The 24,811-nt window shown below is 41.0% G+C and overlaps 2 protein-coding genes across 4 annotated transcripts in view; one reads left to right on the top strand and one right to left on the bottom strand.

The window, feature by feature from the left end:
- Positions 1-1,672: 1,672 nt before the first annotated feature.
- On the bottom strand, positions 1,673-16,322 carry DENND10 (DENN domain containing 10). 3 transcript variants are annotated; one of them, XM_075935370.1, is made up of 9 exons: positions 16,120-16,322; positions 12,608-12,804; positions 10,843-10,922; positions 9,735-9,883; positions 9,380-9,491; positions 9,041-9,141; positions 6,202-6,309; positions 4,974-5,068; positions 1,673-3,453 (listed from the first exon to the last, which is right to left on the bottom strand). In XM_075935370.1, the coding sequence occupies exons 1-9, from the start codon at positions 16,163-16,165 to the stop codon at positions 3,277-3,279; spliced, it is 1,065 nt and encodes a 354-aa protein (XP_075791485.1). In that variant the 5' UTR covers positions 16,166-16,322; the 3' UTR covers positions 1,673-3,276. The 3 variants fall into 3 exon arrangements, with proteins under 3 accessions (XP_075791485.1, XP_075791484.1, XP_075791486.1); XM_075935369.1 differs by having other exon boundaries at positions 12,608-12,824; positions 16,120-16,253; XM_075935371.1 differs by lacking the exon at positions 12,608-12,804 and having other exon boundaries at positions 16,120-16,256.
- Positions 16,323-21,216: 4,894 nt separating this feature from the next.
- Positions 21,217-24,811, top strand: part of EIF3A (eukaryotic translation initiation factor 3 subunit A) — a 55,568-nt gene continuing 51,973 nt past the window's right edge. Inside the window, exon 1 of the mRNA XM_075935372.1 lies at positions 21,217-21,375. Within this exon, the coding sequence (XP_075791487.1) occupies positions 21,327-21,375 (49 nt within the window). The 5' untranslated portion in view covers positions 21,217-21,326. The remainder of the gene's footprint in view (positions 21,376-24,811) is intronic.

Raw genomic sequence — 24,811 nt, forward strand, 5'->3', positions numbered from 1 at the left:
AGGCTTTTAGAAAAAGCAAACATTTAAAGATGTCAAGTCAAACACTCCTAAATGAGAAAATGCCAGTACAAGGTTGGCATGTGCAAAGTGAATTGTGTCCCCTTGGGCACATACCTCATGAGATGCTCACATACATGATCAGAAACTTATTTTTTCTGTGCTTCATCAACTGCATACGCTGAACCTGCTCTGGGGATAGCGTAGGACACTAGGATGAAAGGTATGTAAGTAGATAAGGCAGGAGATTACAGGAAGACAAAAGAACAGTTTCATGGTTAAGGCTGTTGAATGCTTCTACCCTGGAGATCCCAGCCTCTGCCGGAGTTCCTATATGATGCTAATCATGTTACTCTCAAACTTGTCTCAGGTATTCACTAATTCTGCATTGCACATTTTCTGGGTGTCCAACTTGATATCCTGGGTTCTGATTTATACAAGGGCCCAGCACTCCCAGCTGCAACTGAAGACAAAGAGCATTTTGAATCTATAAAGTGCTATTTAACCCAAGTACTCTGAAAACCCAAGCCAAGCATCTCTAATTAGGCATCCAAATTTAGTGAATATTTTGACCTTAATCTTCCTTTAGCTCCCAGTCTTTAAAGTGGGATAATACCCCCTCACCTCAGATGTGTGTTGTAAAAATAAATACATATGTGAAACACTCAAATATTACAATATTTGGTACCACAGAAAAGCCTATGAGGAAATTAATTCTTTGAGCAGGGTTTGGATAGGGTGCAGTAAGGCAAGGAGGTCACACACTGAACAACAAGGAGAAAATAAAATATTCAACAGCTGTTACTTAAATACTGTGCATTGAATAAAAAGGACCCGGGGAGGGGGCAGCAAGCATGTCTTGTAAAGACAGTATCATACAAACTAGAGGGACTGAATTAATGTTGTACAGGTGACCTTAATTCTGACATTTCCTAACTTAGAAGTGCTTGACTTTGCACCCCTTAATGTTCTTAATGCAGTTTTTTGTATATGCAATTAACTCATATCTCAAGCTAAGATTTTAAGATCCCTTAAAATTTTAAGAGGGATAAGGGATCTTTCAGAAAAGGCTTTATTTTCCAAAAGATCGGTGTGTAGACTGGTGCTTTTTTCCAGCAAAGCTCGGTGCTGAAAAAAAGCGGCAGCCATTTTTATGCTAATGAAGCAGGGGAGATTTAAATCCCCGCTTCATTTGCAATTGCGATATGTCTAATTTGCATCCCTTTTACGAAAAAGGGATGCAGTCTAGACACAGCCATAGGGTGTGTCCATAGAGGAACATAGTTCACTGATTTCTGGAGACAGAAAAAGTAAGTTAAATTTTAATGAGGACATTACAATCTGTCTCTTTGAAAGTTAGCAAAACAACCTACATCAGTTCTGTTTTTTGAACTATGGAATAAAGGTAGTACTGTATGCCATTAACTGTTACATAAGTTCAATGGCCCAATTTTCTCCTCCCAGAATAAGTGTATCCCCTGGGGCCTGGAGGGGACTTTCACCTAATTTTGCACACCTTCCATTTAAATTCTGTCTCCCACCTACTACAAGAGTTTGCTTATATCACCTTATGGTACAATGTAAAAAACAAACAAACAAACACCACACACAACACAATTTCTTTTTTAAATTAGACACTGTGGTTGAAATATAATATGTTAAGTTACTATGTTACTAAATATTTCTATTTTTTATTATAATTTAAGAATGGAAGCCTTTGACTTATGATGACCATGACCATCCATGCACAATTTACATGAAATACACAAAGCAGGGGGTTCAGGAAAAAATAAGATCATAATTTTTATAGGCATAACATTACTATGGGTATACATTCCTGAAGTGCAAAATTAAGTTTCATTTGTTTTCATATAAAAACATTAGAATGAAAAGTCCAAGACAAACAATAAGGAAATGTGCAACTACAGAGTCTCTTAAGAACATAAAATAATATCAAATATTTAGTTGGCAAATGAGAACTCTGCTTTTTTGTGAGTTATTCTAAACTATGCATATTATTTCATGTTGCTGTAATAAAGCTTGCATTTTTCTTTTTGAGAAACCCACAGACAAAATCTCTCGAGATGTTCAAGACCTTATCAAAAGCATGTTGAACTCAATGGAAAGACTAAGTTCAATGGATTTAAGGATCAGGCCCTGATTGCATTTCTTTTTGTATGACCTTTAAACTTATCTGGACCATTAAAAATACCCGTTAAGTTATACAAATGGAAAAAAGTTAAGAGCGCTGATAAGAAAACATAATTCAGGTATCATTCATTTAAAAAATGCTTCTGAGTCTAGACTAACTGCAAAGCTTCTGTCAAGTAAATTTTCGAAGTAGGATTATACACCCCTGAAAATAGGGGATTATAGCAGTAATTCTCTCAGACTAACTGTAGTAAGTAGCTATTTTATATATAGATACCTAATTCCTCATCTATATTCTAAAATAGTTTTCCTTAGTTTACAATACATAAACACAAAACATTCTCAAATTAATATTGCTTGTACATAATTATGAGTTCTAACAGCTTCAGGATACCAAACATTCAATTTTTAATAGTATAAATATGGATTACTAAATTGTTGATCATAAGTATAAAATCTCTATGTAAAACCACATGCTATCACCATCTGTGCAAAGGCCAGGAAAAAGAGATCCATTTTTTTAAATAAAAGTGCTACTGCAGAATCTTTTGACTGATTTCATGGACATTTCTGCAGAAACATTGGATGTTTGGCTCAGAAAGTAGGTTTCCTTACAAGGAATTTAAGTTCTTCCCAGAAGATTACAAAGCAAAGTTAGTTTCAGACTGCTTATTGAAAAACTGTCACTTTATGGCTATGCAACAAAACAAATAGGTACATTTTTACTGCTCTAACCATATCCAGTTTTCAATATTATTGTCGATGTGTCTGATTTCAATTTGTTTATACTAGTATGTCCAGTTTTAAAATGTTATAGTACTCCAAGAGTAAGGGGGAAGATGTCAAAGGCACAAACAAGAGTCAGGTGCCCAACTCACATGTTTTTGAGTATCTGTCCTTGTGTATATAAAGTCAGAGTCAAGGAAAAGTAAAAAGACTAGAAATACTTCCAAATGTGCAGCTAGCTGCATGTTACATGTGAAATGTCTGTATTTTGCATTACATCATTGAAAATGTAACATTTTCTTTGCTACTTTTATTTTTTTATATAAGTAGTAGATAGTCCTAATTTTATAGTAAAGGGAATAATTTCATATTGGTCCACAACACTGAAGTTTATCAACGAAGTCAGATCTTAAGCATTTGTTCAGCAGCTGCTAGATGATAAAGAAAGTTTTCTGTAGCTGGTGGATATCGCTTTTGTTTTAGAGCTTCAAAGTTAAGTGTTGGTTTCTCACCATCATCAGACACTTCAGTAAATGATGCCAGATTAGTCAAGATTTCTTTTGTCTTCAGTGAAATATCCTTCAAATAAGAATAGATAAATATTCAAGCATGAATACAGCACTAGGAAAATTATACAGAGGTATTAATGTTAAATAAGACACTAATACAAAAACTATGCAGTGGAAATAACGTGTCAGAATGCATCAATCTGTCAATTATGATAAATTTGGAAGATTCTTTCCTCAGATCTGATCATGTGAGAGGCTGAACCTTTAATTCTAGAGTAGCTGGGAGTACTCTGCATTTCACAAGGTCTATAACGGGTGGGCAAAAGCCTCTCTGTGGGCTGGATCTGGCCCGCTTACAGCTTTGATCGGCCCACGAAGCAGTTCCAGGTCCCACCCCCTAGCACATTGCCTGGGAACCAGAGACATGTGAGCCCTTTTAACTACTTCTATTTAAAGGGCTCATGCCTTCCCCCGCGCCTGTCAGGCAATGTGTTGCTTGGCAGCCGTGGGGAACACGAGAACCCTTTAAACAGAAACAGTTAAAAGGGCTCCCAGCTCCCAGCGCCTTTAGTGCATTGCTAGGGAGCTGGGGAAGCGCGAGCCCTTTCAACTGCTTCTATTTAAAAGGCTCATGCCTCCTGGGTGGCTGCATTGCCTGACAGCCACCTGGCAGGAGCAAACCCTTTATACAGAAGTAATTGAAAGGGCTCAAAGCTCTCGGTCCCACTGGCCTGTTGCCTAGGAGGCATGAGCCCTTTCAGCTGCTTCTGTTCAAAGGGCTTGTAGCTGCCAAGCAACAAGTTAGCAGCAGAGGCCAGGAGCTGCGAGCTGTGTTATGTGAATTCTAATCTTCTATCCCAGACAACTCTGGGAGGAGGATAGCCCCCAGCACCTTCCCATCTGCTCCAGGTCCCTTCCATTAGTCAGAAGTTGGAGGGAGGGACCCCAGGCCAAGCAAAGCTCCCGGTAGGGTAGCTCTCAGCCCCGCCCCTTCCACCTGAGGCCCCACCCTTTCGAGTAGGCCCACAGCCACTTTTAAAATGTGTGAAGTAGCCCCCTCTTCAAAAATTATTTCCCACCCCTGGTCTATAATCTATATTTCAAAATGATTACCACAATGCAATTGTGCAATTGCTAACAGACGCTACTGCTGTAGGAACAAGGGTAAAGACACAATATATTGTAGCCCAATCTTAAAACTGAAAAAGCATATTTCAGGGATTAAACTGTTAGCTATGAATTTTGTCAACAAGTTATACTATAAGTGAAACAAATAACTGATAATAAAACCTTACACCACTGTAAACATTTTATTTTAATGCCAGTTACATGTATTTCAAAGGAATGTCTGAAATTTCTTCAGCAACATGAAGTGCCAACACACTGTTTTAGTTACTTTATTTGTATGCTATCATAACCCGGTGATCATAGCAGAACTATTTTAAGGATTGTAATGTATAATATTTATAAACTAAAAATTGCAAAAGATAAAAGGACTTTCAGAGAAGCGGGACCTGACATTCCATTTTGTTCTTTCTTTTTTAAATAAAATGTTAATGAAAGAAGAAATGTAAACATAAAAGGACTAACCTTAATGACCTGACTATCTGATTTATCTGGATCTTCTGCAGACTGAACAATGAGTTGACCAATTTCTTTATGCAATTTTCCCATAGTCATTGCATCTTGGGATAGAGAAAATGTATAATGAATTCATTCTGATCATCTAACCCATCTAAAAGATAGTATTTTGCACCCTTCATCCAAGAACAGTAGTAGCAGGACATGTAACAATGGCACCTCTTACTTTTACTTATATGCTCTCTTTATTGGAACTTCCTGAAAATATTTATGTAGGAAGAAGAAGAAGAATAGGACTGCCTATAAGAACTTTTCCAAAAAATGAACTTTGTCGTATTTTCATGTATTCCCATCACATCACCTTTATTGCTCTTGCTGGGATAAAATTAATATGCAGAGGTACAATTAGACAACAAAATATTTTAGATCCTACAACAGTGTTACAGATAATAAGTATACTACTAGTCCACAAAGTATGCTTAAGTTTTTATACAACTAACTATAAAGTGAAGATAAATCAAGATTAACCAAGATCAGGCTTTCTTCTTTATCCTTTAAAAATAAGAGCTTATAAATATTTTAAAGGATTGTTATGAATTTTTAGTAGCGAAATGTGCACGTATTTAAGAGACAAACTGTCAACTGGTAAACTGATGGCAAGCCGAATTATAAGTAGACCTCATGATCTGTCTCTGTTGTTGTTCACCCATGAAGGAATTAATTTGTGTATTATCAATAAAACCAAATTAAGATTTCCTCCTGCTCTAAAGATTTTATCCTCTATGCACTGAGTTTTGCAAGCAGCATTTCCTCTTGAGAGGTGATACACAACCCAAAGTTCAGTGGGGATGAAAATGAGAAGAGATATTTATAAAGACTTAGTCTTAGGCTGGATCCACAACCCATCCATGATTTAGAATGTAACTTTATGAAAATGTGAACTGTCTCAGTCACATGTTTTTAATTAAGACTTTTGTATTATAGACAGACCACCCTTCTCTAATTTAATTACTTAGGCATTTGTACATGATGACATTATGGCCCAGATTTACCAAAGAACTTCCAGGCTCCCAGGTGAGAGAGCTCTAAAATAATTACTCTCTCTCACCTAACCTAGAAACAGGACCAAGATGGTAATGAACCTGGCTCTCTGCTTTGTAAATCTGCAAACAAATACCTTCCCCTTCCCTGCTTCTCCCCGCCCCCCAAGAAAACAAAAACAAGTGTGACAACCAACCTTTCGCTTGCTGGGAAATGGTAATTTCACTGTCTGCCAAATTCACATACACATCATATAGATCCGGTCTATTGCTCACTTTGGAGTCTATAAATCCAGCAATGTAACCTAGGTGGTAGAGATTTACCAAGACAAGTTCTGATTTAAACATGAAAAAAGAGATGTAGTATAAAGTAAAATCTGTTTTAAAATTAAGGACTTGATCCAGCACCCATTGAAGTTAAAACTTCTTTGGGTATTTGATTAGGCACCTGGGTATTTTTTTTACTTATGGAAATTGAAATTAAGAACCAAACTACACTATGTAGTAAGGAATGTTATGTTTTCAGTTTCAAAGCTTTATTACTACTCAGAAGAGTCCAAAAAATGGCTTTGTGTTCACTTTCCAAAGGTGGAATAGATAGAAGATCTATAGACTAAGAGACTCAGTTGCCCTGAGTTGGTATTTGTGACAGGAATATGATGGTTGTGACAGTATTAATTCAGAATATGTTCCACATGACAACTAGGTTCATCTCCAAATGCCTTCCATTATTGCAGCAGTTTTCTGTGAAAGTGTGGTTTAGTGATTTTAATGACTTGAGGTATACATTAGCGGTAAAACAGTCAAACATTAAATATACTTCTTAACTATAAAAATGATCATCTGAAAGAGATGAAGTGAGGAAATTCAGTACTAAGAATACCACTAAGTCCTTTATTTACACTGTTGTGTCCAGTTTAGGAAGGGAAAGAGTAGAAGCTTATGAGTCTGTTCATGTGTTGTACGTAACCCGGGGACTGCCTGTATAAGATAGGGACTGTAGGTTTGTTCTTAAGTTGAATCTGTATGTAAGTCGGAACTGGCGTCAGCCGCTGCTGAAACTGATCAGTTTCAACCCCGGCTGAATCTGGATGCCAGTTCTGACTTACATACAGATTCAACTTAAGAAACCCAGGCATCCCCAAGTCAGCTACTGTTGAAACTGATCAGCGGCTGATTCCAGGAAGCCTGGGGCAGAGCAACTCTGCCTCGGGCTTCCTGTAGTCAGCCGCTGGTCAGTTTCAGCAGCGGCTTACTTGGGGACGCCTGGGGCAGAGCAGCTGGGGTGCTGCTGGGTTGCTCCAGTAGCGCGGCTCCTCAGCGCTACTGGAGCAACCCAGCAGCACCCCAGCTGCTCTGCCCCAGGCGTCCTGATTCAGCCGCTGCTGAAACTGACCAGCAGCGGCTGAATCAGGATGCCTGGGGCAGAGCAGCTGGAGTGCTGCCGGGTTGGTCCGGAGCGGCGCTGCGGGACCAACCCAGCAGCCCCCAGCTGCTCTACCCCAGGGGTAGGCAAGAAAAGCCTGGTCTGCTGGGGGGGGGGGGGCCACTAGCTGCACCCCCCCCCCCCAGCAGACCAGGGAGACGGGGGTGGCGGGACCGCCCAAGTCCTCCACGGCTTTGCTCCGTCTCCCTGGTCTGCTGACCTGGGAGACACGGAGCAAAGCCGCAGAGCACGCGGGCAGCGGGACAGTCCAGGCTCGCCGCGGCTGTCCCACTGCTGGTGTGCTTCGAGGCTTTGCTCCCCATCTCCCTGGTCTGCTGGTCGGGAGACGGGGAGCAAAGCTGCAGAGCACGCCCGCAGGGAGACATCTGGATTGTCTTTTCCCTTCCCCCAAGGTGCTGTAAATGATTTTCTTTAGTTATTTAGGAGATACTCTCTAAGGATTTGCTCTATTAGAATGTAATTCATATTACAAATATTACAAACTGTGAAATAGTTATTACCAAATCATCTTTTGCTAATCTTCCTGTGGCCTCTAAGTGGAAATGGTCACACAAAGTGAAACAAAGAATTAATCTTTCATCTGCTACAAGCTGCTCAGCTATTTGTAGACTACAATTGGGAGAATACAGTATAGCCCAACCATAGGGGAATGATTTAAAAAAATGTGGGAGATTGTTGGTACAGAAAAATTAATACCAGTTCTGTATCCAGCAACGTAGACAGGACAAAGGGATATATAGATATTTAGTTACCTTCTGTTCAGAACTCAAATTAGATTGTCCTAATCTGTTCACAGCTGTTCAATTTTTTTGAATAGCAACGTTTGATACACATATTTAACATATTTTTTATAGATATTTCACTCAATTTAATAAAATCACTAACAACATCATAGGTGTTGTAATGAAGCTCACTTTATAATATAGTAACACCCTGTTAAATAGGCTTGGTTCCTGTATAATGTCTCTTTAAACAAAAGGTAATTGTTGTAATGATGTTTTATTTCTGATATTTACATGGCAAGGATTTGTAAACTTATTAATTTCCTAAATAAATCGCTTACTAGGTAGGGAACTGAGCTTGTTTCCTTTAGATGTTGATTTGGGTCAGATAGCATGAAACATTTAATGCACTGTTACATGAGGGGTTAATAATGTGCTTTTCACTCATAAGATTATCTTCAAAGTATATACATTGTTAAAGATTAAGTTTTCTCTTTTTTTAACTACAAAATAGCAATTTAGGGTATTTCATTTAAATTAATAAGAAGCAATTCACTTTAAAAGGCTAAACTGCTATTTTGAGTGTGCTCTACTGTGTTAGTTGGTGATTGTGTATTCCCCGTCCAGTTAACCACCAATAGAACTATTTATCTAATCTGTAATTTAAAATGAAAAATACTTTTTAAAAAGAAAAATATATATAGTTTAACTTCTATGACAGATTTAAAGAATTAAAAATCCTCAAAATGAATTTATTATGGAAATAGCAACAGACTTTTCATGACAGTATTATTAAGGGGTGTTGTTTCAATGCAAATGAAATTAACGTTATGAACAAGGTTTTGACTGATAACTTATTATCACTACCTGTGCAGGTCTTTAATGCTTCCAGTTCATCATCATGTAAATGAACATATGAATGAAGAATTGACCAGTCCCGTCGATGCCACACTAAAGCAGGCAGAGTCCTAAAGAAATTAAGTTAGGATTTGAAACTAAGTATTTTTTCTTGTATTAATCAGTGACTTAGCATATTCATTTTATTTTTAAGGCCCCCATTCAGCAAAGCACTTAAGCACATATTATGAAATCAATGGAACCTAAGAACATGTTTAATTGTAAGCATTTACATCAGTGCTTTCCTGAATATGGATACTTTTCAGAACCAGGACTTAATTCAATTTGTTTTATAGGTGTGTGCTATACCTGGTAAACTCCTGGATGACTTCTATTCTAGGGTGATATACAACAATTCTTTTCTTTAACATCAGTGCAGTGAATAGAATAACTGTTTCCATGCCAAACTGAGATACTATATCTATGGAACAAGAAAGACATTATGGTATCAAAAGTATATGGCAATATTTCTTTAAAACTTGTCGATTAGTCACCAGATATCACTATACTCAGAATATAAATTAACAAATATGACCTGTTTCTTATCTGAACAGAATTTGGGACTTGATATAAAAATCTATTTTATATAACTGCAGAATGGCATTGTGGGTTTCATATTTTAAAAAGACATATATAATCAGTTGACTATAGATTTGTTTTTAACCTTTGATTGAACCTGCGAGGTAAGCTTTTCGTGCATCAAAGTCTTTGCTGAGAAAAGATCCATTTTCTTCACTCTGGCAGATCCCCTTTGTAAGAACTGCAATATAACTCTCCATCATTTTAACTGGACTCCCATTCTTCAAGTAGATTCTGCATGAAAAAAGAGAAAATATTTAGTTTTTGTCTGTGATGGTGCGAACAGTACAGCTAGGCATATGAAAAGGTCATGGTACCACCAAGACACTGATTTGTAAAAATTATGATTTTAAGACCCATGATTGATGTTAGTTTTAAATAAGAGAATAAAAAGCCTTTTATAGCATGTGCACAAATCTTGTCTGTTTTTTTTTTTAACTAATCATGTGATCATACCTTCATGATTATCAAAAAAACATTAGCAAAGAATGGCTGACAGGAACCCTGCCACGGGACAAACACAAGAACTCTCAGTCTGTCCCCTATGCATGGAAAAAGGAAACTCTCCGCTCTCTTAATATCCATTTGCTAATCATCTCTCTTCCTCTGAGTTTTAACTAAGTTGCCCAGGGGAAAGAATAGAATTTAGATGTAGGAACACCGTACCTAAAGCTTCAAACAGATTATTTCAAATATAGGGTTGCAGATAGTTGTAAATTGCCATTTTCCATTTTAGTTTCCCTACAGAGTTGTCACATTTATTTTTTAAATTCAGTTATAATTTTCAGATAATTTAGAAAGACTCAGTTTATGTCAAGTTTAGAAAGATCCACAAACAAAAAAAGCAAACAAGTCACAATCAACCTAAATAGTTTATGCAACCATGAAAAAGAAAGATCATAGAGATTCTTCAGTGTTTGTTACATTTTTAAATTATGTTCTTGGGAAAAAAAAAAGCTGGGAAAACGAGGAATTTTATTTGTATGGTTAACTATGTTGAACATTCATTATGTTCTTAACTTTATCACATGACACAAAATAGACAGTTCTAAATAAGCATATACTTAGAATTGCAATATCTGGAATTCCAGAAAACATTTTCATATTGTTAGACCACATATATAGTTCAATTTTCCAAATTAGCAAGGACTAAGTATTTAAACATTCACACTACATAGAGCTTTTATACAGACCTACACAATATCCTAGTGAAAGCTGCATATTTCTCCGGATTAAAATCTTTGGCAGTCAGAACAATAGAAAAGTGAGTCACCTGTCCAAAATATACAAAAACATGTAGGTTAATGTATTATATATCTCCACTTTAATGCATGTAATTCTTATATTACTAAATTTAACACAACTATCAAACAAGATATTACAGTACCAGGAGACTGACACAGTTGCAAATCTCATTTATATTCAGTAAAAAAGACATCACAAATGGCTTCTGAACTGACCCACTTTCACTGAATCAGAACTATCAATATTTAGCAGATAAAATTAAACAAAAAATTAACAGAGTAAAAAAACCCCTCAAAACACCAGACCCAGACTTTCTCCACCCTATTAACATCATACTGCAGCTATGGCAGAGAGAGGAGGACAGAACCAGAAAGGGGAGGAGGAGGGAAGCCTTCTCAGGTGGAGAGAATGTGAGAAGGACAGGAAGAATCACCACTGATTGTTACTGAACATGAAATGCCACTGGTCTTACAACAATTTATTAAGGAACCTGAATGTCAGAATACAGATGAAATAAAAGTACAGCTGCAATATTTCAAAAATGCATTTAAAATACGTTAGCAGAAACGTTGAGAATGCATCAATGAAAAACCTGTTATAATTATAAATAAAGAGTGAGATATAACAATGCTGTTCAAAGACTCATTTATGTGCCCATTTTTATAATATCTAACAAATTGCCTCAAACCCTTTCCATTGGTCTTATTAGAGACACAGCATAAGATGGTGATACAATTGGGGGTGGCATTCTGTGTGTGCAAAATTAATCTCTTGCACTCTGAGGGGAAAGAAACAGGGAGGGATATAATAAGAAAGTGAGTATTTACTGCTAAAAAATATAAGTTAAGGGGAGTTCTACAAAGTCTATCATGCAGTGATGAAAACTGCTGAAAAACGAGCAGGATGTAAAATAAAACAAGAATATGCACAGTGTTTCTGCCTCTCTCTTTTACCTAATATCAGCTTATTATCCTTTCACAATTCAAAGCTTCCTATATAACTTCTTTCTTCTACATTGACTGGCCCTGGAGTAACTCTCCTGTTCTCAAATAACAGACCATCTATTAAAACACCCCTAAAATAAAAATCCATGATTCACCCAACTTTCTCCTTTTCATCCTTCTCCATTTCTTTAATAATTTTCTCCCCACAATGACCTATGTCAGTTACTTTTTGGGTCTAACTTCAAATTGTAAGCAGGGAAAAAATATATGTAGGATTTACATATAAATAATAAGAGTTTTCCTTATTGTTACTGTAATTTATGACTGCTCCACAGAATATATCTTTAATGCTTCAGGAACCAAATTCACCCGAAAGTATAAACTGATGCAATCCAACTGATATCAAAGGCAATTGCATCCACTTACTCAAGGGCTGCATATGTCCCCCTTTCTTTTTATCCAGCCACTTCCTTTTTTGCTGTTCATAGAAAGGCCAAATGGGGAGTGTATATTACACTTGTTTTGCATACACACAGAATACCAATCTTCTTCTTACTATATAGTTTAGAAATGTCTGGCTGGCTGGCTGTCCACCTGCGAGTGTTTGTTCAAGAAGTCCCTAAATAGTATGAGCTAAGACCAGCAAACTTGGTATGCAGCTTCCTCTTATCAAAATTTAAAGCAAGGTCAGGGTTTGGTTGTGCCAGGATAATGGGATGTGCATGGAATTCGACTGCTTTAGATCTCTTTATTGGTGATTTAGTCCCACCTTTTCCAAAACTGAAGAATCTTGAACTTCCACTGTTGTGATATAGAACCACGATCTTCTATACTGGCCAAATACAAAGGTGTGAAGCAATTTATTTTCATCTGTAAGGCAGCATTTTCTCAGCAACAGATCCCTCATTTCAGCTGTTGTGGAAGGATAACACCATACCCAGAGAGTATCTCCATTGGTGTCTTTTTCTATGGTGGAAAGATGTTCACTGTGAGAATGCCAAACAGCAGCAAGGAAGTAAATTGATTGGTTAATCAGATCCGTTTACTGGAATCGGCTTAACATCCCATTTTTATACTAACTACAGCACTACCCACTCATGCCTCAACTGTTAAAAGTTGTCTGTGAGTGCTTCTTTTATTAACTTTTATTTTCACATATTGTTGTAAAAGTCTGCTCTTGGCTAACTCCTGGCATGCAAAGTCCTAGGCAGGTGAGGCTTTTGAGTATGTAGAAAAGTAAGAATTTTTGTTTTCAAAGGTGCTATTCTCAGTTATGCAGCTCCTGCACACTTACTTAACTGACTCCAATGGAATTATTTAATTACTTGAAAATAAGCGTGAACAAAGTATTTTCAGAATCCTAACTTGCATAATTTAAAATCTCCATCATTCAAACTGTCACAATGCTTTGAAGTGGTAAAGCATCATTTAAGTATTAATTGTTCATTGTTAAACTAACAGACTTGTTTGGACTACATTATCAATATAGTTCTTAATTAACAATACTTTCACTTTGTATGCCAATAAAATTTTATAGTTATATGGCATCTATATGCTACAAAAGGGGCTATATTATAAATACTCAGACAGACTTCATTCCCAGATTCCATACTAACCACTAGGGATGTTAGAATTTAATCGATTAACCAGTTAAGCAATAAGATGATGCTTATCAGTTAATGTTATTGGTTAAACTCTGCCCTGCTCCCGGATGGCTTCACAGTGGCAGCAAAACCTCCTCCCCAGGAGCGGAGCCAGCAGCTGAGCTGTTTGCTCCTGCTGGTCCCACTCCGTGGGAGATGGCTGGTCACCCTGCTCTGGGGAAGGCTTTGCAATATGAAGCTTATTTAAGCTTTATACTACAGAGCCCACAGCACATGTAACCGCTAAGATTTTTAGCGGTTACATGGTTCCCTTATTAAACAACTTTTAACATCCCTACTAACCACATGCCAAATGTTGCCTTCAGATACCCCCCGCATATTCCCAATGGCTTGTATCAGAGGGCGGGCTCTGGCTTTTTACAGGAATCTTTTCCTCGCTAAGTGCTTTAAGATAAACTGACATAAATAATGAAAACAAGCAACACTTGGTCATTTATATGATTCTTTCCCACTAGTTAATCAATCCTAACTACACCCCAGAAAGGCAAAGATATGTTGTTAGTCCCATTTTTATCAGTGGCTAGTTAAATTTTGTGGGCAGTTTTGGAGTTTACATCTCAGTATAGAATCATATATTTGGCAGGAAAGGACCTCAAAAAGTCATCAAGTCCAGCCCCCTGAGCTGTGGTAGGGCCAACTGAACTTAGACAATATCTGATAGATGTTTGTACAACTTGTTTTTAAAAGTGTCCTATGATGGGGACTCAATGACTTTCCTTGGAAGCCTATTACAGGAATTAACTACCCTTATAGACAGAATGATTTTCTTAATATCTAACCTAAATCTCCCTTGCTCCATATTAAGACCATTATGTCTTGTCCTACCTTTAGTGAACATGGAGAACAATTGATCAGTGTGTCTTTTATAATAGCCCTTAACATATTGGAAGACTGTTATCAGGTTGTCTATCAGTTTTTGCTCAAGACTACACCTCTTTAGTTTTTCCAACTCTTCTTCATCAGTCAGATTTTCTACATCTTTCATTATGTGTTGCTCTCCTCTGGACTTTTTCCATTTTGTCCACATCCTACCTAAATTGTGCTGCCCAGAAATGGGCACAGTACTCCACTGTTAAGTAGACAAGGACAATTATCTCCTGTATCTATTGTACACCACTTCTATTAATACATCTCAGAATCATATTAGCTTTTTTTCCAGCTATGTCATGAGTCATTGATGACTCATATTGAGTTTGTGGTCCACTAGAACTCCCAGAGTCTTTTCAGCAGCATTACCACCTATGCTAGGGGCGGGCAAATTACGAACCATGGGCTGTATCAAACCCCTCAGTTTTTTACTCCAGCTTTTGGGCACCAGGGCTGGAAGCTTGCTTGCCCTACTCTACTCATGTCTTAGCTGTGAACACATCCTGGAGACAGGGGCAGCCAGGGGTGTTGCACGCTGCCCCTGCCCCTGCCCCAAACTCCAGCTCTTCAGCTCCCATTGGCTGGAAACTACAGCCAATGGGAGCTACTAGGGTGGTACCTATGGATAAGGCAGTGGAATGGGAGTGGGAATAGGCTGCTGCTTCCTGGAGCTGCTTGAAGTAGACAACTCCCAAAGCCTGCACCCCTGAGTCCCTCTTGTACCCCAAGGCCCTCATCTTCAGCCCCAGAGACCTCATCCTCCCATTGAATCCCAATCTCATCCCAGCCCAGCCCTAATTCCCCTTCTGCATCTTAACCCCCCGTTCCAGCCCAAAGCCCCCTCCCGCACCTTGAACTTCTCATTTCTGGCCCCCCTTCCAGAGTCTGCTCCAACTAGAGCCCTAACCCAATCCCACACCCCAACTCCCAATTATGTGAGCATTCATGACCCACCATACAATTTCTGTACTGAGATAAGGCCCTCAGGCAAAAAAAAATTGCCCACCCCAAACTAGATGGTTTGCTGTTGTGTATTTGATTTTTTTCCTAAGTGAACTATTTTGAACTTGTCTTTATTTAATTTCATCCTGTTGGAACTAAGACCAAATTTTCAAAGTCACTTTGAATTTAAAACCTGTCCTCCAAAGTGCTTGCAACCCCTCCCAGCTTGGTGTCATCTGCAATAAGCCTACTCTCCACTCCATTAGCCAAGTCATCAAATGTAAACATCCCATAGGACCCAGAACGAAACCCTGTGGGGACCCCCCTTCCGACAGTCTCTCAATTTATCAGCAAGCCACTGATTACCCTTTGAGTGTGATCTTTCAACCACTTGAGCACTTACAGCCATTTCATCTAGACATTTCCCCAATTTGCTTATGAGAACTTCATACAGAACTGTGTCAAAAGCCATGCCAAAGATAGGGAAAGTTGGCAAAAGAGGAACAGTTCCCCTTCCCCCCGCGGGTTGGTTACAGCCCCCGCACGTGAAGGAGAAGGGGTAGGGGTGCACCTCAAAGAGTGGGGACTGTTTGACAGGTGCTGCCCTCACCGCCCTGGGCACTGAGGGCCACTGAACCACACGGCGAAGTCTGAATACGCTGGAAACCACTTTCAAGGCAGGGGGTGGGGCAGCACGTCTGCTCCCACTGGCACAAGGGCCCCACCCTCCATTGAAGGGGCAGGAGCCTGGCAAGAAGCTGGAGTCCGGGCTCTGCAAGGGGCGAAGGGGGCGGGGGGGTCGCCTTACCGATCAGCCCCACGCCTAGCAGCTGCTGAATCTCCGGCTCTGCCATCTTCCCGCCGTCCGGCTCCACTCGCCTCCCTGCCCGGCCAGAGCGCACCAGGCGCGGCCCGGCCTTCTCCCCCGCTTCCCGGATCCCCTGCCGCTGCCGCCGCCGCCGCCTGAGCGCCCAGGCCCGGCCCCGCCTCACTCCGGCTCCGCCCGCTGCCTCGGCCCCGCCTTCGGCGCTGGGCCCGGCCCCGCTGTTTCCCCGCCTCCCAGGCCCACATAGGACGCGGGCTCGGCCTCTCAGCTGCCCTGGGAGACCAGTGAGGCGGCAGGCGCCGGGCTTGCCGCAGCAGCAAGCCGAGCCGGGCTTCGCCCCGCTCCTCGGGCCCCTCCGGCGGGCCTGGCTTCCCCCCAACCCGGTCTCGCTCTGGGCGGTCTGGTCTCCCCACCCCGCGTCGTTTTCCTGGCGCTCCTCCCTTCATTCGTGATAGAAATGTAGCCGTGTTAGTCTGGTGTAGCTGAAACAAAATACAGGACAATGTAGCACTTGAAAGACTAACACGATGGTTTATTAGATGATGAGCTTTCGTGGGCCAGACCCACTATTTGATCTGAGGTAGTGAAGTGGGTCTGGCCCACGAAAGCTCATCATCTAATAAACCATCTTGTTAGGCTTTCAAGTGCTACATAGTCCTGGATTTTGTTTCTCAGTTCATTCGGCCTCGCCCCTGACTCCCTCTGCCCTGACTCCCTCTGCGTGGCCTCACCACCCCTAGATCTTTTGGATGGCTCCCCCTTTCCTGCTTACGCCTCTGGGGGTCTCTCCCCTGTGTGATTTCCCCCCTATGGCTCACTGAATGATTGATTTTTTTGGTTTGATGGCTGAAGTGAACAATCTGAATAAATAAATGAAATCGGTTATTTTCCAAGTGAAACATTTTTTCCCACCAGTTGCCAAAATGCAGAACTGAAAGCATTTTAGGCAGGCTGACTGCAACTTTTCGCATGTCCTTCTGAAACAGTGTTTTAAAACAAAACAGTGAGGTTTGAAGCAAAATGTTGAAATAAAATGTTGGCCCGACAGGACATTTGCAAAATGAAATGATTCATTTAAAAGCAAAATGTCAAAATGGTTGATTTAAAAAATGTCAAATGAACTTTTTTCTTTTCTTAATAATAATTCTTAACATTGTTCAAAACTACATATTTCAACTAATTTACTGTATGATCAAAAAGTTTGCCCAGTTCTATTGCACACCCTGAGCTGCACCAGAACTCCACTTATGTTTAATGGTGAACTGTCAACGTGTTTTGATGTTTACTTAGGGTGGGTTTCTTTCCTCAGTTACTCTTCTGATGTGTGTGCATGTGTGGGGGGCAGCATTTCACATTCTTAAAGCCTTCTTCTCCATGACTAAGTGAATGTCCATCTCATTACCTTTCCGATCTATTTTCAAGTAAAAGTTAAAAACTATCTTTTTTACTTTTGACTGTCCTGAATTTTTCTCTTTTTCTGTTTGTTTTAACTTTGTAACTATGTGTATTATTTAACCCTGTGAATCATTGCTGGGTATAGTTATATGCAAACTGTTATACAGAATACAATTACATTGCTTAGAAGTCTTACTTATTATCAATTACTTTTATTACAGTTACATCCAAAGGCTACAAACAGAATCTGGGTCAGGAGTATTTGGCATTATACAAACACATACAATGATCCTGCAAAGTCTGCATGCAATTAAGCACATGGATAAATGTAGGATTGGGGCCTACCAGTTTTCTTCTGTTTTGAGTACCTCTTCACTAGATTGTGTGGAAAGCATAGTAAAACTCTCATAAAAGTAAAAGTAAAAAGATTGATCTTGTTTACCTCAGAAAGGGCACGTGTAAGAGAGAGCACGACAAAAGTATATAAAATAATGAAAGGAAGTAGATTGGGAATCAATGTTTTCCCTTTTTCATACTTCAGGAACAAGGGGACATTCAGTGAAATTAAAAGCTGGTAAATTCAAAACTGATTAAATAGTTTTTTACATGATATGTAATTAGACTGAAGAACTCAACCTGCAGGAAGCTGTTATAAAAATTCAGAGCAGGTTTGGATATGAATAAGAATATCTGAAGTTATAATTAATTATAACAAAAATGGAAGGAAAATTAAACTTGGAGCTTCAAGGTTTATGTCAGTCTCTAACCATAGAGGATAAGGTAGAAGCCTATCCCACACCTGTCTATTTTGGGGTTCTTACACCTTCCACTGACCTACCTACTACTGACCATTGCCAGAGATAAGATACTGGACTACATGAAATGCAGAATGACAATTCTTATGTTTTATCTGATTCTTTCTTGATAGTGTGGGTACGAGGTGGAGAAAGGGAAAGAAAATATTTCTAGTACAGTCACAATGCTTATCAGAAACATTCCATTCCACACCCAGCCTGCTCTTCTTGCTATTAACAGAAACAAGTATTTATTTCTGGTAAAATAACAATTGGAGTGAGTGCAAGGTGCCTCTGGGCTCTCACCCTATTATTAAACCACCATTTGAAATATATTATTCAGGTTGCATTGTAATTGTTTTGAGACTTTATATGTGTTTTTGTGGCTGCACAATATTGAAACAATAAGAAAACATAAGAAACCAACAATTATCAATAAAGTAAAAATTCCATTGAAATATAACAAAACAATAATAAATTGTCTCATTGCCACTGTAAATTGCCAGATTTCAGACCCAAGTCTTCCCTTTACTATATGTTCTATATAGTTCTGTAAAATCACATGTGCTCATGTTCAGGGATGCTAGTGCTGGAAGTAGGATTGTGAGCAACTAGTCAACTATCTGATAAGCAAAATGGACTGTAAGGTGGATAGAAAACTGGCTAAATTGTTGGGCCCAACAGGAAGTGATCAACAGCTCAATGTCTGGTTGGTGGTCAGTTTCAAGTGGCGTGCCCCAAGGATTGGTTCTAGGGCTGGTTTTGTTCAACATCTTTATCAATAACCTGGATGAGGGGATGGATAACACCCTTGGCAAGTTTGCAGATGACACTAAGCTAGGGGGAAGAGGTAGATATGTTACAGGGTAGAGATAGGGTCCAGAGTGACCTAGACAGATTAGGGGATTGGGCCAAAAGAAATCAGATGAGGTTCAACAAGGACAAGTGCAGAGTTGCACGCTTGGGACAGAAGAATCCCAAGCACTGTTACAGGGTGGGGGCAAAGTGGCTTAGCAGCAGTGCCGCACAAAAGGACCTGGGGATAACAGTGGATGGGAAGCTGAATACGAGTCAACAGTGTGCCCTTGTAGCCAAGAAGTCTAATTGCATAGGACACTAAACTACAAGAAGCTCTGGGAGACAGACCCATAGTCTCCTATAGACAACCACCTAACCTCAAGATGATTCTTACCAACAACCACAGGACATACCACACTAATACCAACCCTGATACTTTCCCTTGCAACAAACCCCGCTGCCAGCTTTGTCCACATATTCACTCTGCTGACACCATTATTGGGCCTAACCAAGTGAGTTATAAGATCAAGAATACATATTCCTGCGCCTCCAGAAATATAATCTATGCTATCATGTGCTGAAAGTGTCCGTCTGCTATGTACATTGGACAAACGTCTCAGACACTTCGCCAAAGAATCAATGCCCACAAAACAGACATTAGACAGGATCACAAAGAAAAAACAGTTGCTTGTCATTTCAACAAGAAAGGACACTGTCTGAATGACCTGCTAACCTGCATCCTACTTCAGAAGACATTCAAATCTGCACTTGAAAGGGAATCCTCTGAACTGGCATTCATGCTAAAATTCGACACTCTCCACAGAGGAATTAACAAAGACATCTTACCCATTACAAAGATAGCTTCCCCAATTATCACCTCTTAAACTATTAACTCACAGACATCTTCCTTTCCCCACCTCTAATATCATTAACTCACTGGCATTCACCTTCCTTCCCCCCCCCCCCACATCTCCCTTCTGTTCTGTAATGTGATTTGTCCTTTTCATGTGTGTTCACTTTTTTTTTTAAATTGTATCCTTTGGTATATATGGTTGTGACTATTTTCTTCCATTATTTGATCTGAGGAAGTGGGTCTGGCCCACGAAAGCTCATCATCTAATAAACCATCTTGTTAGTTTTTAAAGTGCTACATAGTCCTGTATTTTGTTTCAGCTACACCAGACTAACACGGCTACATTTCTATCACTAATTGCATATTAGGGTGCATTAGGAAGAGTATTTCCAGCAGATCTAGAGAAGTGATTATTCACTTTTATTCGGCACTGGTGAGGCCACATCTAAAGTATTGCATTCCGTTCTGGGCTGCCCACTATAGAAAGGATGTGGATGCATTGGAGAGGGTCTAGCAGAGGGCAACCAAAATAATTAGGGGTCTGGAGCACAGGACCCATGAGGAGAGGCTAAGGGATTTGGGCTTGTTTAGTTGGCAGAAAAGAGTGAGTGGGGATTTGCTAGCAGCCTTCAACTTCCTGAAGGGAGGCTTCAGAGAGGATGTTCTCAGTAGTGACAGATGGCAGAGCAAGAAGCAATTGTCTCAAGTTACAGTGGGGAGGTCTAGGTTGGATATTAGGAAAAACTCTCTCACTAGAAGGATGGTGAAGCACTGGATTGGGTCACTTAATATGGTGGAATCTCCATCTCTAGAGATTTTTAAGTCCCAGCTTGACAAAGCTCTGGCTGAATGGTTTAGTTAGGGTTGGTCCTGCTTTGGACCAGATGACCTGAGGTCTCTTCCAGCCCCAGGAGTCTATGGTAAGGTGCTCTTTACATGTGCACTGAATTATTCCTTTAGGAAAGGTCCTGCAGCACCTTTAGTGCCTGCAACACACCCTCTCCATCACCCAGCCAGGCTTGTCCCTTACAGGGGTCACAGGTCGCGCATTGCTACCATGGGGACAGAGGATTCGAACCGACACCTGCCGAAGCTCTTACTGCCTGGCGCTAACCCCTCCACCACGGGCTACTAGGCGAATGCAGCGCTGCATGCCGGGACGGATCGCTACACCCCAGCCTCCCGCTTCCCCCTCCCTCTCGGGGAAGGAGGGGTTTCCGCTTCTGGACACGTCGGTGCGCGTGGGTCACGTGGCGCGCTCCCTTTCCGGCCCAGCAGGCTGCCTGTCTGGGCGCACGCAGCCGCCCGCCGCCGCCCCGTGAGGAGACGCCGCTGCCCCCGCCGCCATCATGCCGGTGTATTTCCAGCGGCCCGAGAATGCCCTGAAGCGGGCGAACGGTGAGTGCGGGCGGGACCCGCGCCCGCCCCGCTCCCCTGCCTGGCGCCGGGTGGCGAAGGGCCGGGCCTAGGCCCAGCCGCGGCCCGGCGCAGGGACCATCGCCCGGGCAGGCCGCGGCAGGACCCGTCCCAGGCGCGGAGGATCCGGGGGCGGGAAGGGGGGGGGGCGTTTTCAGCATTTCCCCGTCTTGGGCCTCGCTCCCGGCAGCCGCGGCAGTCGCCGCCTCAGCGGGGCCATGTGGCGCGGGCGGGACGAGCGTGACAATGAGCCCTCGCGCCTGCCCGGCGCTGCCCGCGGCCGATTTGCAGCGGAGCCGCCTCGGGCCCGCAGCTGCCCGGGTTTTGTGCAGCGCGGAGCAGGCTGCGCCGGCCCTCAGCCCGATCCCGTGTAAACGCGGCCTCTCACGCGGCGGCATTGCACGGACTGTCCCCCACTGCGGCTGCCTCTGCTGAAGCGAAGGGAAGTTGGCAGCTATTGTCCAGCACTCTGCGTGGCACCAGGCGGAAGGCAGGTCAAGGGCACCCCTTCCCCCCTCTATTTTTCTGTGTTGAAGCAGCCTCTTGAACCATGAATCCGCAATCAGACTGTGTTGTACTGTGTGCTCCGCGGGCAGGCGCGCAGCCCTCAATCAAATGTCATTAGGGTGTGACAAAACGCTGCCAGATGGATGAAATAAACCAATGGGATGAGGCTTCAATGAAATGGGCAAGGTGCTGTACATCACTCTGACCTCTGCCTAGCCAGTTGATAAACTGAAGTGTAGGACAAAGTGTAGGACACTTCATTTGCATGCACTTGTCCTGAGGCATCTGTCATGATATTTTTAATCTTGATGCAGAGTGAACAGAGCTTTTTTTATTAAAGGTCTTGTCTGAGAGACATCTTCACAGTACATTCTAGAATTCTCTCGATATTTTTGGCTGAATCAGGCCTGCTACAATTTGAGATGTTTATGCAGTCATCTACTTTCCTCATAGTGTTCTTTGCAGGTCCCATGTTTAACAGCCCACCCCTAGTTAACTGATCTTATTTTATAGACAGTAAAATGTCAGTTTTTTATTTAATGTATAAATAATATCCTAGGACAAATGCAGACTAGGGATGTGAACCAGTAGTTGACTGTCTGATAAACACATGCTTATAGGATAGTCAGCACAGTAATAGACTAGTCATTCTTCCCCCTTGCTGTCTCTATCAGAAAGAGGAAGCAAGGGGGAGAAATATGGGGGACAGCTGAGGAGTCCCCAAGCTGCACGTGGTGTTTCAAAGCAGCAGCAATACGTGGAGCCCAGGATCAGCTGGGGACTCCCCTGCTGACCCTGGGCTCCACACAGTGCTACCGCTTTCAAATGCTGCGGGAAGCATGGAGCCAGTGGGGGACTGCCCCACTGGTTCCGTGCTCCCTCCAGCACCTTTGCGTTTAAAGTGTAGCAACAGCTCTGGGACCGCTTCTACACTTCAGAGGCGGAGGCACCCATATTGACTAATCAAATATGCAATTTGCATCGACTATTGGATTACTCAATTAATTGAAATTTAACATTCCTAATGCGCACAGGGTTTTAAAGCAAATATCACTAAGGACTGCTGCTGAAGTATCCCTTACCAGCTTCCAAGAGTAAAGCCTGACTGGCTGTGGGTATCAACAAACTCCTGCCAAATTGAATATGCAGACTTAACATTTTTTATGTTCAGTGTAACCTGTTTTAAATAGCCAGCAAAACTATCTAACAGAGATGATGTCTGTCTAAGGCTCTGATAATACTAGATGCGCTGTGTGTGAAAACAGCACAAAGTTTTATTGGATGGCATGTGGGTTCGATGTGCCACACTAGTTTGTAATTTGAAGACGGTCCTGAGTACAGATTTCTCTGTCAACTTAATAATGAAGGTTGGAATTGTCAAAAGCCCCTAATGGAGTAGGACACCTGATTCTTAGCCTTTTCGGATGGGATTTTCAAAGAAGGCTATCTTCCCTCCAAAACAATGATTATACAGTAGTCTTTAAGAGTGTGTCTAGACTATAGGGTTTTGTTGACAAAAGTGGACTTTTTTGACAAAACTAAACCTGCGTCTACACTACCGCTGAGTTCTGTCGACATAACGTCAGCAGAACTCAGCAGTTTTGTTGACGCTGGTAAACCTCATTTTACGAGGAATAACGCCTTTTGTCGATGGAGTTCTGTCGACAGAAGATGTTATTGCATCTACACCGTCCTTTGCGTCTACACTGCCATGTCGACAAAGCAGCGTGCTTTGTCAACAGAACTGAATGTAGTCTAGACGCTCTTTGTTGACAGAAGCTATTTACAAAAGCCTGTAGTCTAGACGTACCCTGAATTACATCGGTCTGACAAACTACCCATGTTCTGTATTTCCTACTCTCAGCATACGCAGGTAGGTCAGCCTTCGTCATTCACCTGATGACAGAGTGCATAAGCACCTCATAAGATTTTGAAAGCACATCACAAATATTAATTAAACTTAACAATTTTCGTTGTTTTGATTTTTATGGTACTTCACACAAATTAAATGATACTTAATTTAAGATTTAAATCAATATTTATAGGATTGTCATGGTGAAATAAGCCGAATAAATGATCTTTGTAACTCCATGGTATGGGGGAAAAGAAGATCTGATGTTTGTATTTTGTATGCAATGTATTGAAAAGAGGTGGTTGCATTTTATATTTGGTTCCATTTCTGAATGAGCAATACATATAGCCTTTCATAGATAATGTTCCAGTCATCTGATCTTGCAGAAACAAAGGCACAGATAATTGTAACGATCTATGTAAAAAAAGGATAGTTTTCCTGTTTAGTAACAGATGGGGTAAAAGTCACACATGGCCACTGCCATTCATTTGTTTTTTCCTGTCCACTTGCACAGTGAAAACTCTGTCCAGGCACTCACATCTTAGTTACTGAAACATCCTTTGCTTTAATTTTAACAAATACAGTCTCACCTCATTCAGAACGCTGTGCAAATATAATTTTCCTAGCCTGTTTCTTAGACCATATCACTCTATTTGAATCCCTCTACTGGTATCCCTTATGAAATGTAAGCTGCTTCACTTCATTTTCAAAATCTTTCAAAACTTATGCAGGCTCTACATATTGTGTCTCATGCACTAGCAAAATGACAACTCCCACTTCTGATTCATCAGTGATGTCAGATACCATCACCGACTTTTAAATATTCAAATAGTTACCTTTGTGCTTTCTCTCATGCTGCCCCATATGCTTTTGAACAGCTTTCTGTACACACCCTCATAGCTATTCTATTCTTCTTCAGATCTCTCCTTAAAACTCTTCTTTGTCATAGTGCCTACAAAAATTTGACCACGGTTAGACCACTGGTGTATCAAGATGTGGGATGTGAAATCTAGTGACGTGAAAGAATAGTCAACTATACAATTAACTGTCAACCCTAGG

Source organism: Pelodiscus sinensis, chromosome 8, assembly GCF_049634645.1.
Source record: "Pelodiscus sinensis isolate JC-2024 chromosome 8, ASM4963464v1, whole genome shotgun sequence".
Taxonomy (NCBI): Eukaryota; Metazoa; Chordata; order Testudines; family Trionychidae; genus Pelodiscus; species Pelodiscus sinensis.